Source organism: Onychostruthus taczanowskii, unplaced genomic scaffold (assembly GCF_017590055.1).
Source record: "Onychostruthus taczanowskii isolate IOZ18803 unplaced genomic scaffold, ASM1759005v1 scaffold1, whole genome shotgun sequence".
NCBI classification, from domain to species: domain Eukaryota; kingdom Metazoa; phylum Chordata; class Aves; order Passeriformes; family Passeridae; genus Onychostruthus; species Onychostruthus taczanowskii.
In genome coordinates this window covers 1998857-2013062 of record NW_024496525.1, presented here as the reverse complement: position 1 = coordinate 2013062, position 14206 = coordinate 1998857, and the positions used below count along the sequence as shown (strand labels likewise).

The following is a 14206-nucleotide window of genomic DNA, read 5'->3' as shown; positions in this document are numbered from 1 at the left end:
TGAATAGGTTCCCAGGATCACTGTAGAATGTCAAACCTTGGAAACTTTCATAACTCAGTGGGACAAAGCCCTGAGCAACCTGCTTTAATTTTGAAGGTGCTCCTGCTTTGAGGAGAAAATTGGAATGGATGCCCTCCAAAAGCCCTTTACAACCTAAATTTTTATACACGTTTATTCTGTTGAGCAGTCTTCATCTTCTAGGAATATTTAGTTAGATGGGAAAAAGGCTGAGGAAGGCCATGTTGTTTAATGAATAATAATGTGTTTGCAGATGTTGACCCCCTGACTCATGCAGCCCTTGGTGATGCTAGTGAAGTGGAATTTGATGATTTTCAAGAATATTCAGGGGATCCCGATGAACAGACCATGGACAGTGAGAACTCCCAAGAGAATAACCAGCCTCGCTCAAGTTCCAGTACTACAGCCAGTAGCAGCCCCAGCACTGTCATCCATGGAGTGAATCATGTGTGTACTGAGATGAGTTCAGCCTCAAGATCAGCGTATTAGGATATAAAGAATGGGAGAATGCACGTGGTTCTTTCTGAGAAGGGCAAAAGCTAATAGGACTGTGACACCGTGCACAGATTTAATTGCATGCTCACCCTGGACTTTCTGAGCAAGGTGGAGTTTGCTGGTACCCTCTTATGCTGGGATAGACCATTCCTGTACAAAAAGTTTCAGTGCATTGAAAAATGCAGCATTAGCAGAGAGAAATGGTCCAGGTTGAGACTGCAGGAATTGCTTTTACAGCATCTGGAAAGACCTGATATCTTTAGGGGAACAAGGAGTGGGGTGGGGAAACTCATGATTTTGTGGTCTTTTAAGAAAAATGAGAACATGGTAATGGAAAGCCATTATCCTGAGCTGACACTTACTAGTCAGAGCTGTTTTAAAGAGAAGTAAGTCCCCAGAACAATGCACAAATACTGCAGTGTGTATGAAATCCTAGTTTAGTGACACAGATAGTGAGGATGTGGTGGGGGCCCCATAGCAAACAGCAAGGACTGTGCAGATTTCCCAGTTTGAAATAATTGTTCTTGTCCTGCCCTTCAGTTGTATGTACCCCACATTAGCGAACAGATCAATGATTTGACTGGTCCACAGGAGGCAGCAGACTCAGCAGAAATAGAAGAGAAGTTGGCTGCTGGATTTTCAAACCATCTCTCTTCCTTGCCACTGCAAACAAACTTTCCCAAGATAAGCTTGGATCGTCGTGAGAGTGACATCACAGCTGGCAGCATGAGCTCCTCAGAAGGAGTGGTGAGGAAGCGAGAGTATGACAATCCATACTTTGAACCACAGTATGGTTTTCCTACAGAGGATGAAGATGATGAGCAGGAAGAGAGCTACACCCCAAGATTTAACCAGAATCTCAATGGAAGCAGGTGAGTCCTCCTTGTCTCCTGCCCTTCTGTACAGCGCTTCTGGGGTTTCTGTCTGCTTCATGTAGTTTAACATTCATGCACTCAAATGTCTTTGGCTACTGAGATGTGTTCTTGATCACTTTCATTTAATATTGAAGTGCTGTCAACCCTTCTGGTTTGAATAAAAACCTTTGCTTAGTCCCTCAGTTCCTTACTTTTATGTAAGCAGTAGAAGCTATGAGAATTAACAGTTCTTTCTAGAACATTCTAGTATATCATGTACTGATTTCTGGAAACTGTTTCAGTAAATCTTTGTCTTTTGGGGAAAAGATACTGCAGTGATTGGTGGCAATGGGTTTTCTTGTTACTCCTTTCAAACCCTTTCACCTGCTAGTCTGCCAACGCCCTTTTGTAGACAAGTTTTCAGCAGGCCCTGAAAGGCTATAAAAGCCTGCATGTAAAGATGTTTCAGTTCTCTCTCTTTTTTTTTTTTTTCTTTTTCTTTTCCTTGTTTGTTTGGGTGTTTTTTTTTCTTTTCCAGAGGGTGGAGGTAGTGTGGTGGAAACTGGAGGGAGTGAGACCAGCATGAGTCTACCACAACCATACGATGTATTGATTTGGGGCGGGAAGGGGGAATGCTAATAACAGATGTACTTAATTTCTTTAAAGGTCTCAGAAGTTACTTCGGCCAAACAGTTTAAAACTGGCCAGTGATTCTGATGCAGATTCAGATTCCAGGGCCAGCTCCCCAAACTCTACCGTCTCCAACAACAGCAGTGAAGGTTTTGGGGGCATCATGTCTTTTGCAAGTATGTATGATGCATTAATTAAGCTAGTTTTATTTATTATATCAGAGTGTATAGAGAGATGGAATAGAGATAGCTAGTCAAGAGAATGAGTTGGTTGTCAAATTGTTACCAGCTCTCCAGCAGTCATGGTGGCTTTCTGACAACTGCTGACAGCAGTGCTTTATATATTCTTCAGTAAGAAGGACTTGGGTTTTGCAGTTAGGCCCCTGAGTTGTGTGGTGCTTTAGGGCACAGATCAGAAATTTCTTCAGTTTTATTTAAACAAAGCATTGTGTAATTTTATGAAATGGATAAAAAAAAATCTTACAGTAATATGCCTTCCATGCTGCTGTGTTGTGTGCTTAGGTGCAAAATTCAATTCCTTGACTGCCGACTTTCAATTAAGTTTTTATTAAAAAGAACATGGGTGTGAAACATGAATATGGAATCTCTTAATGAGTGACAGAAGGCATGGCCACTTGAGTCTTGCACTACAATAAAGAGCAGTGAAAGAAGTTTGTAGCACTGGGGAAAATATATTAAATGTTTCTGGTAAGATGACTGTTACTAAAATAAGCCTACAAAAAAAACAAAGAACCAAAGCAAATTGAAATAGTATGTTGGCACTTTAAATTAATAATTTGAAGTGTTAATCAGTATATCTAAATGTGGTGCTTTCAGGCTGTCTACAGGCTTAAGCAGATGATGATGCATAATTGTGTCCTTAAGATCTGCTTGTACCAGGAAGAATGTATGTTTTTTCCTAATAAATGAAAAGCTTCTATTTCAAAGCATGGTTCCATGGCAGATTTACAGTGTTTCACAAGACACAGTGCACCGTCCTCACTTCAGGGTTACATGTTTTGCAGATCTTCTGTCATCCTGTTTTCTCATGTGGCTCAGCCATTCATTTGCTCCCAAAAACAGGATCAAACTAGAAGGTAGACCTAAGGTGATGTGATCTAAGTGCAGGAAGACAGGAGGATTTTGCTGTTACATTAGAGCCTTGAAGATCCAACATCAATTGTTGTAACACGAAGCTAAGACTTACGTTTTTGTACTGTTTAGAATAATCTGATTACAGATATGGTTGCAATGTAAATGAGATCGTGTTATGGCTGTGAGACTTTTGGGTAATAAGGAAGAACTTAATGATTAAGGATCTGAAATAAGATGGCGAATTACAGGATCTTTGGCTGTGTGCAGTGAGCAGTAGACATTAATTGTTTTTGTCTTCTGTCATAGGCAGCCTGTACAGAAACCACAGCACAAGTTTCAGTCTGTCCAACTTAGCCCTACCAACCAAAGTTGGGAGAGATAAGAATACTCCCTTTCCCAGCCTGAAAGGTAATGATTTTTCCCTTTGTCTTCTACAACCTTTTCAGTTCTTGTGACTTGGCAATCTGAGGTCCTACCCCTAACAGGAATCCTGGGAGTGATGTCTTTTGGTCGTTTGGGTAGTACCTGTGTTAAGGAGCAAGACAGTAAATTGTTGTGATATTTCTCAGTCAGTCTTTCTCCCAACAACTCTTGGGATGGGAGAGTGTCCAGTCTAGTCTGAGTTAACAGATAGAAAACAAAACCAACATTCACAGTGTATTTTGTTTAGTTTTATTTTTGAGTACTTAGTATAAAGAATGGGAACCAAGAGGTAGATCCTGCTTTTGTACTGCCACTATCTTCATGCTTAGCCTTAGGTAATTTATAAGAGTGATGATGCTGCATTTGTAAATGGGGGCAATGCCAACCTCTCATGGAGACTGCAGATTATGTGAGTTTCAAAAGTGTTTATCATCTTTTCAGATTGCTAAATAGAAAATCAGATGACAACCATGCTTTCAGTTCTATGAGAGTGAAGATCATTCCCAGCATATGTGCACAATCTTCTCAATCTTTTCATTAGAACATCTCCTGTTTGCAGTGTCACTAGATAATATATCTGAATGGGCACTAGAGAAATGCCCCTCACACCATGGCTGTTAGACAGCCTGGTCATCCTTGTACCAAATGTAATATCACAGGGGTGACTGAGCTTGCGCTGGTGTCATAGTGTTGAGACCTTTTCAGATGCTACACCGAGGAGAGGTTTTATTTTGCCTTTCGAGCTATTCTATCTGATTAGAACTTACTGCTTTTGTTTTAATGTGTTGATTTTTTTTTTCATTTATTTTTCCCTCCTCATCACTTTTATCGGTAAAGATTACTTTAATCTGGAATTGGGAAGGGATGTGGATGAAGGTTGGTATGATGTTTTGCTGACCTTTGACCTTGTAGAAACAAAGACCAAAAGGTGGATTTTGTGTTTCTGCTTTGGACTTTGTTTTTGAGACAAGTAATCATTCCCTGTGTGTAAAATGAGGAGTAACAGGACTGGTAGGGTGAAAACACTAGCAGAGACTCTGCACAGCTGTTTTTGACAACCTTTTACCAGTTGGTTATGTTTTTGTGTCCAGTTGTACTGGATAAGAAACATGCTTTGTGTCAGGGCTGTTTCCATGGGTAAACTTAATGACTGATTCCATGCATTGGAAGAAAACAGTGATGGGGTTTGCCATTCCTCATTCATGCTTTGTGCCTCATCTTCTGCACTTTGGTGTTCTTTTCTTGACTATTTTAATCCTGTAGGGCCTTTAATGTTACTGTGCAGATATGAGGATGGGATTTCCATGGAGTAGCTCAGTCTGTTTTATGCATGTGCGAGTGTATGTGTGTGTGTGTGTGGTCATTTACTTGTGCATGCTGTGGCTCACTGGGATTGCCACTGGGCACTTCAGTGGTTGTTAGATGCTTTTGTCTCTGTTGTAGAGATACAAAGTTGCTGTATTAACTTGTTCTTGCCAAGTGTGTGTTTCTAACTGTAATGGGAAATGATGCTGGGACTCCATTTCATTGCTGCTGTTTGACCACGTTCCATTTTCCTTTTTAATTTTTATTTCATGTGCATCCATTGATTTTTTTCATTGGTGATGCAGATGGTTTTTGTAGTGCCATTCAAATACAATATGTGCAATAATGTCCTTGAAGATGCAATACACTGGTTCCACGATGCCAAATTTCAAGTTGAGCACTTTCTCTTAAGATACGTTATTCTGGCCCTTGTGGTCTTGGGCTTTCAAACATCCTTCCTGCTCTAGTGTCATTTGGGTTTTATTTTGAGGGAGGGCTGGGAAGAAGCTGGTAGTTGGATTCTTTTGATGCTGACAGTGGGGAGTGTAGATATTTCAGTACACTACTAATTGTATATTTTGTGTCCCAGTATTTGGGTTAAATACTATAATGGAGATTATTACTGAAGCTGGCCCAGTAAGCAATGAAGGTGGGTTCCCTACAGCATGAGCTGTGCATGATGTAACAATTTCCAGCATTCCCTGTGCCTGACTTCGGGCTACCTTTCTCGCTGGGTAACCAGTACCACATGATCTATACTAGTCACCCTCAATGCATTATGCTTTTACATATAGTGACTAATTTGAAGATGGTTCTTGTTGTGGAACTGCATGCAGAGCAGCCAAACTTTTCCTGCCTCTCACCTCCTGCTCCCATTACCATCTCTTTTTCTCTCTGCATTACTCCCATTACTGTTTTCTGCCGATGTGTGATGCTAGAATACGATATACGCTGCTGCTTTTTTGGAGTTTCCATTTTGTTTGAAGTCTGTTACCTGTAATTCGAATAGGTGTGTTAGCCAACTTTAGTGTTGCTTGTTACTGTTCTGGGATCACTTTGTTTTCTTCCCTCCTTTTCCTCTCATTCTGTTTCCTCTCCTCTTTAGGAAACAGGCGGGCCCTTGTTGATCAGAAGTCTTCAGTCATAAAGCACAGCCCAACAGTGAAAAGAGAGTCTCCATCACCTCAGGGACGATCTAGCAATTCCAGGTAATATTTTTTCCTGCTTTTTAAGTATACAGTGTAGTTCGAGTGGCCTCATACCTGTCCAATGTTTTCTCAGAAGCCTAGCTGTTGAAAACTAAATAGTACTTTCCTGTTGCCCTAGACCTGGACATGTTATTGAGTAAGAAGATTTGGTACAGATGTCTTACTATTAGTTAATAGTCTTATGGATGTCTTACTATTAGTTAATAGTGCACATGCTTATTTTTCTGTACTCCAAAATGTATCCTCCTTCTGTCTGAGATCCAAAATGTTCTAAGCTTCTACTTTAACTCAGTAGTTATTCTTTGTAGTTGAGTGTTCTGGACAAGGTGATCTAGCCCATTAGAGTTTTAATGCACCATACAGGGGATCAACTGAGTCCAACGAAGAAGTTTGATTCCATAAATTCATGTAAAGTGCTTTCCTCAGCCTTGGGAAGGGACTCAGAATGGTGCAAGTAAACATTACCTGACCTGTGCCTGTGCTTTCTCCTCCCTTTGTTATGTAGCAGTCATGGGTAGAGTGAATTTGTTTTGATCTAGTGGCTTTGGGGGACAAGTAAGAACAATAACTGTAGTTCAGACTGGGGAATGACTAGGTTCAGACTAGGATGCAGTTCAGGCTAGGTTGCACAGTAGTTTCCTTCTTCTTACCTTTCCCTCTGTGGCAAAAGAAGCTGAGCAAACATGCCCCACAAAACATGTGCCAAAGCTGCTGCAGTAATGCATTAGTAGTGCTGCACTTCCTCCTTCAAAGAAAGCCTATAGCTCAGATTGGGGGCTGTGGAAGAAGGTTGAGGCATAAAGGATTCCTATGGATTCTGAGGAGTGCTGTGAAAGTGAAGGGTAGAGTGTTACCTAGAGGAGCTAGAGGAAAGCCTGATTATGGCTTTTTATAGGAAATAAAGGACAAAATAAAGTATTTGATAGTGCACCTATGGAACAGAGCTTGAGCTGTGTGCAGTTATGTTAGCAGCAGGCAGAGCTACATGTCAGCTACTGTTGATATGGAAGGTACTTCTGTGTGTGCCCTGGCCATATCTCTCTTCCCATGCAAGGCAAAGTAAGCAGAGGTTAACTGACTTTTGCCTGCTTTCTCTTAAATGTATCAGTGAGAACCAGCAATTCCTGAAGGAGGTGGTACACAATGTTCTTGATGGGCAAGGCGTTGGCTGGCTGAACATGAAGAGAGTCCGGCGTCTGCTGGAGAGTGAGCAGCTCCGTGTCTTTGTCCTGAGCAAGCTGAATCGCACGATCCAGTCCGAGGAGGATGCTCGACAGGATGTCATACAGGATGTGGTCAGTGCTGAACTCAGCAGGCTGCTCACACTGGGTGTCTGCTGAGGCTCAATTCACAGGAAGTTTTTGTCAATTGCAAAAAGCTGGCTACTTTTAGAACTTTTAGAAATGATGTTCTTGACTTACTTTCTTGCTAATAACAGCACTAATGGGGCTTTCATTGCAGGAGATCAGCCGCAAGGTTTATAAAGGCATGCTGGACCTGCTGAAGTGCACTGTGTTGAGCTTGGAGCAGTCATATGCAAATGCTGGCCTGGGAGGCATGGCCAGTGTTTTTGGCCTGCTAGAGATAGCACATACTCACTACTATAATAAAGGTAGGAAAAATGTTCATGAGAATACAGTGTTCATGAACCAAACAAGATTGGGAAGGTAGCTGGTTTTGTGCCTTTTGGTATTTCAGGGCTTTTCCAACACTTCCAAAATGGTGAGAATTGTACCATTGTTACTGAAGCCTTATAAAGCTTGAAGCCTGTTTTGTGTTTCTTACACACATGTTACTGGACCTAAGCAAAATAATGGCCATACTGATCTTTAATTGAAAATGGAAACACTGCAGTAAGATGCAAAACCTGGCACTTCTACAGCTGAAGTGGGAAGTGTGGGAATGAGGACCTTCACCTAAACCTGTCCCAGCCACAGTCTTGAAAAGTTGTTGCAGGCAACCTCAGTAGGGAGGGAGATACTTGTAATGTGGAACCATACAAAACTTGCATCTCACCAACCACGTTGCACTACACAATTATTCTCATACAACTAAATACTCTTAGAGAAGAAAGTCTGAAAATATCTCTTTATTTTTCAGCTGTTTCTTAAGAATCTGATTCTTAATGCAAAATAAGAAAATGCATGCTAAGGAAGAAAGCAAAAGATGACAAAAAGATAAACTTCTTCTTAGTATCTGATTTTTCTGTAATCTCAAATGATGAAAAGTTACTTATTTCACTGTAGCAGAGGAGTAGCATCTACTAAACCCTTTATAGTTGGTGTTCTGGGTCTTGTATCAGGAATTTTTTATGAGTTGACTTAGGTACACCCTGTGTTCCTTTCCAGTCGTTGTTAGAATGCTAAGGAAGGGTAAGGAAGGCTGTGCTAATGGAACAGTCCTGAATGTGGAGAATGGGCTGATCTTGGTAATTACAAGCTTTTAGTCTGACACTGATTTCTAAAGAAAATTGGAGTGGCTGATGTAAAACTCAGTAGTTTTAGAGTGAAGACCAAATCATGTAATTTGATGGTAGGTAGAGTTTTCCCAGTGCAGTAATTGTGGTCATGATGGACAAAATTTGGTGCAAACCTTTAAAGACTTCTCATTATTGCATAACATCTTAATTTGCAGTAAAATTTTAACTTTTTAACTGTTTAGTGTGTTTTACTTGTTTTCAGTTAGTTGAAGTTAGTATTTATTTCTAGAAATGTTTTATAGAGATTAGTCCTTATGTTGGTATTATTTAACATATAGGAATAAACCAGTAATCCTACAGGACATGATGGATATAGCTTATTTGTCTAGAGTAAGCTAAGTCTTAATAAAGCATGGTTGTGATTAGGTTATTATAATATGGTCAAACTGAGGACTTGTTTTTAGGAACAAGGATAGTTGACAATAATAGTAGGATTGGGAGTTATATCCTAGGAAGCAGTCTCCTGCTGCTGTACATGAATTCCCACTATTTACTGTGTCTGTAAAAACTGGGCAGGGGGGCACTGTGTGTCTGTGAATACACATTTGGAATGCAGCTACTGTATAGTATCTTGATATATCAGTAACAAGACCCACAACTGAGGTAGTGCTCTCACTTCTGGTATTCACATCTTGCAAAGCTGAGGAGGTTTCTGAAAGATCTGCAAGGAATTGGGGAAACACTTTTGCTCTAAAGGATGGAATTGTTCATTCTGTTGAGTGTTAGGGGTTGATTCTTTTCAATTACTATCTAAATAGAAAGGTTTTACTGATAGAAGAATCTTAAATCCACTGAACAAAGGTATCACCAGATCTAGTGGTATGACAGATTTAGATAATAGGAAATGAAGTTTTGACTATTAGATTCATCAGGTATTGAAATAGTTTGAGCAGGAGGCCCTTTATGGAAAACCTGGTTTTAATTATTCTTTTCTGAAGGTTTTGCTGTAGTTCAAACTGTGGGGTTTGATACAGAGAAATAATCCAAATTGCCTTAGGGACATATGGTTGTAGGAAGTCTCAGAGATTTATGGAAGAGCTATAGCTGATTGGTATTTTTTGGTTGTTTTTTTTTCCCCCCTAACTGAAGTTTCATTTAGTGTTACCCATGAAACTGATTGCATTTGTCATTTTTGCACTGAGTGGAACTTGTTTATTTTCTATAAATTGTATTCTTGGTAGTTTAGGCAGAGTTGTTTAATTTTTCGCAATTTGGCAGAGGAGATGCTACAGTTACTGTGTCAGAGAAAATTCCTAGGTTTCAGATATACAGAAATGAGATACCTGAGTATCCCTAAAACTCTGGGTTTCTCCTCTACTATTTCCACCAGTATGTCGGACTATCAGCAAGCCATGTTGACCTGTGGAAACAAATGTGGCACTGAGCTGTTTCAGTGCCAGGCTTAATGATTTAGGTGAGACCATCTGTCTCATCTTTCTTGTCCTGCTCTCATTTTCTTTTTCCTTAGGCTTCTTTCTATTTATTTATTTATTTATTTTCTCTCAACACTGTTCTTTTAATTTAAAGAACCAGAAAAGAGAAAACGAAGTCCTACAGATGGATCTGTCACTCCAGTTGGCAAGGATCCTGCATCATCCCCAAGAGTGGAGCCAAAACCTGCGATGCAGCTGCCGGTACCTCAGCTAATGCCAAAGCCACCGAGCCCTGCAGGCAAAGGGCCAAGGGAGTTTGACACAAGAAGTCTAAAGGAAGAAAATTTTATTGCTTCCATTGGTGTGTATTGAGGTGCATGTGAAGTGCAGGGGGGACTTCTGGTTTGGCATTAGGTTCTATTTGCATTCTCTTCATTTTAACACACTACATTGCTACTGTAACATGCTTCATTTACACCTTGGATCACAAGGAGCAATCGTATGTGTTTTCACCCTACTCTTGGATAAACTATCCACTGCAATTTTCTCCCAGAAGCTATCTAATCTTAATTGTTTCTATATTTCATTACACCTTTAACAGCCTTATTTTTTGTTCTGTGGTTGCTGGTTTCAAGCAACGGGAAATGGCAAAAGAGGAACAGGGGCAGCAGGGCTTCAGAAAGGGCAGCTGTGGCAGGGAAACGTGAAACAAAGGTTTTCTGTCATTGCTGGCTACCTGTGAATTATGTAGATTGTATCCTGATGTAAGTGGGATCCAAAATCTGCTGTTTGTTAACAACAAAATTTCCAAAAGGATTTTAGTTACAGTTTCAGTGAACAGGAGTGATGGATTTTCCTTCTATGCAATAGCAAATAGAATGTGTGCTCTTGTAAACAGCATCTGCTAGGCTGGTCACTGCATATTTTCCTGTCTTACTCTTAGATGGCCTAGCTTTTCCCTATGTCATGGGAAAAAGTTTGAAATAGGGCTTTTTTATTTAGAAAGGGCTTTACAGACTTTTTTGGTGGAGGAGAAAGAAAAATTACTTTGGTTGGATCCTCTGGGCTGTGGGTTGTAAACATGAGAAGTACCATCAGCATATGAGAAATTTTTTCTCAACTGCAAAATTATGTCGTGTTAAATTATAGACATTGCTTCTTGCAGCCTGTTTAAAATAACATTTTCATGAATCACTGTGTGAAAGATTAATCTTCTGAAAGTGTGGTGCTGTGAGGATTTGTATGTAATTTGTGGCATAAGACAAGGGAATGTGTGTGTTGAGCAGCCAAGTGACAGGAATACAGACATGCATTCTTATACACATATAACTGCCTCTGGGTGCAGTCGAGTCCTGAACTGATACTGAACCCCTCTGACTTGACTGGCTTTCTGTTTAAAGAGGTAATCTATGGAGGCAGTTGCTCAGACACTAGTCTTGCACTCTATTTGAAAAGCTGTCAGGAGGTTGAAAGAGTTGCAGATTCAGATGTCCAGCATTTTAGTTAGTTGTTTGGTTTGGTCTGGGTACTTTTCTCTTCTACTTTTCTATAGAAGAGGAAAAGGAAAGTATGCTTCTGGCACAACTAAGAATAAACCGGGCTCTAGGACAGTGTTCTTTTAAAAAATGAAGAGAGATCTTTTGATGAGGTTGCTAAGGTTGCTTCTTTCCCTTTCATGAAATTAAAGCCTTACAGAAATGGAAATCATAGACATCAGATAGTTCCTGTTTGTGAAGCATCATAAGAAGTGCTTTTCAAAAGAAGTGCTATGCAATATGCCACGTTAGCTACTGTTGCCAGAATATAAGCCTTAAACAATTCACAGTCTTCAATGATGGGCAAAGGTACTTTCTCATTGGTGGTTCTGATGCTATGATGGTTTCATTGTCTTTTCCTTGTCTTTTATGGAGCTAAATTACAAGAAGAATATGGTTTTACCTAGACTGGCTAAGTTCAAAAGACTTGATTGTTTTTTTTGAAGCCTTTTTTTCTAACTGCTTTTGTCTTTCACCACAAAACATGAACTGGTATGCAAGTCACTTTTTAGGAAATTGCTGTAAAAACAGTGTAGTCTCCATATTCATCTGACTCGTGTATCTAGAAGTAAAGGATGTTTCTTTTGTGTTGCAGAGAGATAATTTAATGCTGCTTGCCTGTTATACTTTCTTTATATTCTGTCATAGAAACTTCGGAACAAGACAGCTTAGGATATACAGGGCTAGTGTTAGTCATGGCTTAGCTGTGAAATGCAGGTGTTCTCATTCAAACTAATTTATTTAGGGAAGAGCATTTGGTAAACGTTTGCATCTTGCTGAAATAAGGTATTTGTAAGCAGTTCCATTTAAATATGGGGAAAAAAAGTTTTTATATGAAGGTGATCCAACACTAAAACAACTAGGTTGCCTGGAAAGGTGGTAGATTCTCCATCTGTGGAGAAAGTGAATACCCGAATGGACATGGTCCTGTGGCAGGCAGGATCCTGCTTTAAGCAGGGAGTTGGACTAGGTGATGTTCTCAGGTCCCTTTGAACTTCAGCAGTTCTGTGATTCTGTGAAGTTTGGAAGGTACTTACAGCCTCAGGTTGCAGATACATAAACACAACTTTGAATTAATCTCTTTGTATTGTATGGATGAAATGCAAATTGGGCTGCTACCCTTTTTATCTAGATACAGGAGGAAATACTAGAATGAGAAGTCTTCAGAAGGATGGAGCAAAATAATGTACAGTTGTGTTTGCAGTAGTCATGTAAAGTATGTTAGTGTGGTGATTAAACTGCATCTCAAATCTGGAGCTGAATCTATGGTAGCTGAACCTGTGGAGTTTTCTGGTACTACAGGAACAATGGCCATAAAGTTCATAGGTTTTCCTGTTTCTGAGGTGAAGTAGGATGGATTTTTACTATCTGAGCTTTGATCTCGACTGTGCTTGATACCTAATTCCTACCTAGAAAATTCAGTATGAAGATGATGTTTCTGATACTCACCAATTGCTTACTTCTGAGGTTCTTGTCTTCCAGGGTTTATCACCTGTAGTGTAGGTCATCACCTGTAGTGTAGGTCTTTTTGTTAGGACATTGGTGGCTTTTAAGTTGATAATTAATTTACCCCTTTATGTTAGTGATAAGTTTGGTTTATTGCATACTTTCCGTAACTGTTAATGAAAATGTTAGTACTTACTGAAGTTTCCATTACTAGTTTTTAAATAATTTTATAATCCGGTCAGATCACTTTATTTTGGCTGGTTTTTTTTCAACAGAAAAGATTGTGCTACGTACTTAATGCCCATCAGGTCCTTTTTGGACCTGCTGTCTTGTTTAGTTCAGGGTCATGTAACAAAGCCATAGGTGTAGTATTTTATGCCCTGTGAGTTTATTCGAAGTTTTGTTTTTCTTCTTTGACTAAGTAATTGACAGTAAAATCTAGTCTGTTTTTAATGTGCTAGGGTATACTCTACACTAAATTAGCAGACAGGTCAGCTAAAAGTAAGTTAATGGCAGATGTTGTAGCTTTCAGACTGGTGATTTTTAAAGTAAAGCCATATAGACTGAGCATGGAAGAGGCCTGATGTTTTCAAAGCCCCTTAACAAACAAATTCAGTCCATCTTAGAGATTGTTATCTCTGTCAGTGTATGCTTAGTTTGATAAGCCTGTAGGATGTTGTTTGGATCCCTCAGCAGTTTTATCTTATCCATCTGTCTATTTATGAAAGTTGAAGGAACATCCATCAATCATGAAGCAGATCAAGAAATTGGTAGGCTAGAAGCCATCTTTCTAGCTTTTTCTACCTTGTTGCATGTCTCACTCCTTATGTCTTCTTTCATAATCCTTTGGAGCCTTGCTTCACAGTTGTAACCTATCCTTTTAAATTGTTTTTTCAGTGGACATTTTACTCAGTACAACTTATTTAGAGCCTGTCTTGCCCTTATTTCTGCTATTTGCAGGGTGGAATGGGTTTCTAACACATTTAAGTGACCTTTCAGTTGCTCAGGAAGTTTTCTTAAAGAGCAAGAGTAAAAGAACATTTTACTTCTTTTTCCTTCCATTTGCCACTTTTCTAAGAGGATCTTCCTCTGTAGCATCCCAAACTTAAATGGTGCTAGTGAGAGAGGACAGTGCCTAACACCTAGAGTCAGCTCACCATGTCAGGTTGTAATGTTTCCTTTGGCCAAAGGGCCAGCACCTGGAATGATCTGATGTTTCTGAGCAGAAAAAGTGACTGCATTTCAGAGTTGAACAATGTGAGTGATAGAAAAGTGCAAGTGTCTCGTGACTGTTTTGTCCCAGGGCTAAGTTTCAAATTCAGTTTTAAGGAAACTTCAGACTGTTT

At 39.7% G+C, this 14206-nt stretch overlaps 1 protein-coding gene across 18 annotated transcripts in view; it reads left to right on the top strand.

Moving 5' to 3' along the window:
* The window catches only part of MADD (MAP kinase activating death domain), a 68694-nt gene that overhangs the window by 27627 nt on the left and 26861 nt on the right, over positions 1–14206 (top strand). For 7 of the 18 annotated variants that reach the window (XM_041406563.1, XM_041406198.1, XM_041407170.1 and 4 more), the window contains exons 13-21: positions 272–465; positions 1054–1385; positions 2034–2173; positions 3398–3499; positions 5409–5468; positions 5925–6027; positions 7136–7322; positions 7489–7639; positions 10034–10240. In XM_041406563.1, the coding sequence (XP_041262497.1) occupies positions 272–465; positions 1054–1385; positions 2034–2173; positions 3398–3499; positions 5409–5468; positions 5925–6027; positions 7136–7322; positions 7489–7639; positions 10034–10240 (1476 nt within the window). The remainder of the gene's footprint in view (positions 1–271; positions 466–1053; positions 1386–2033; positions 2174–3397; positions 3500–5408; positions 5469–5924; positions 6028–7135; positions 7323–7488; positions 7640–10033; positions 10241–14206) is intronic. The other 11 variants (XM_041407347.1, XM_041406827.1, XM_041406383.1 and 8 more) reach the window with 3 other exon arrangements.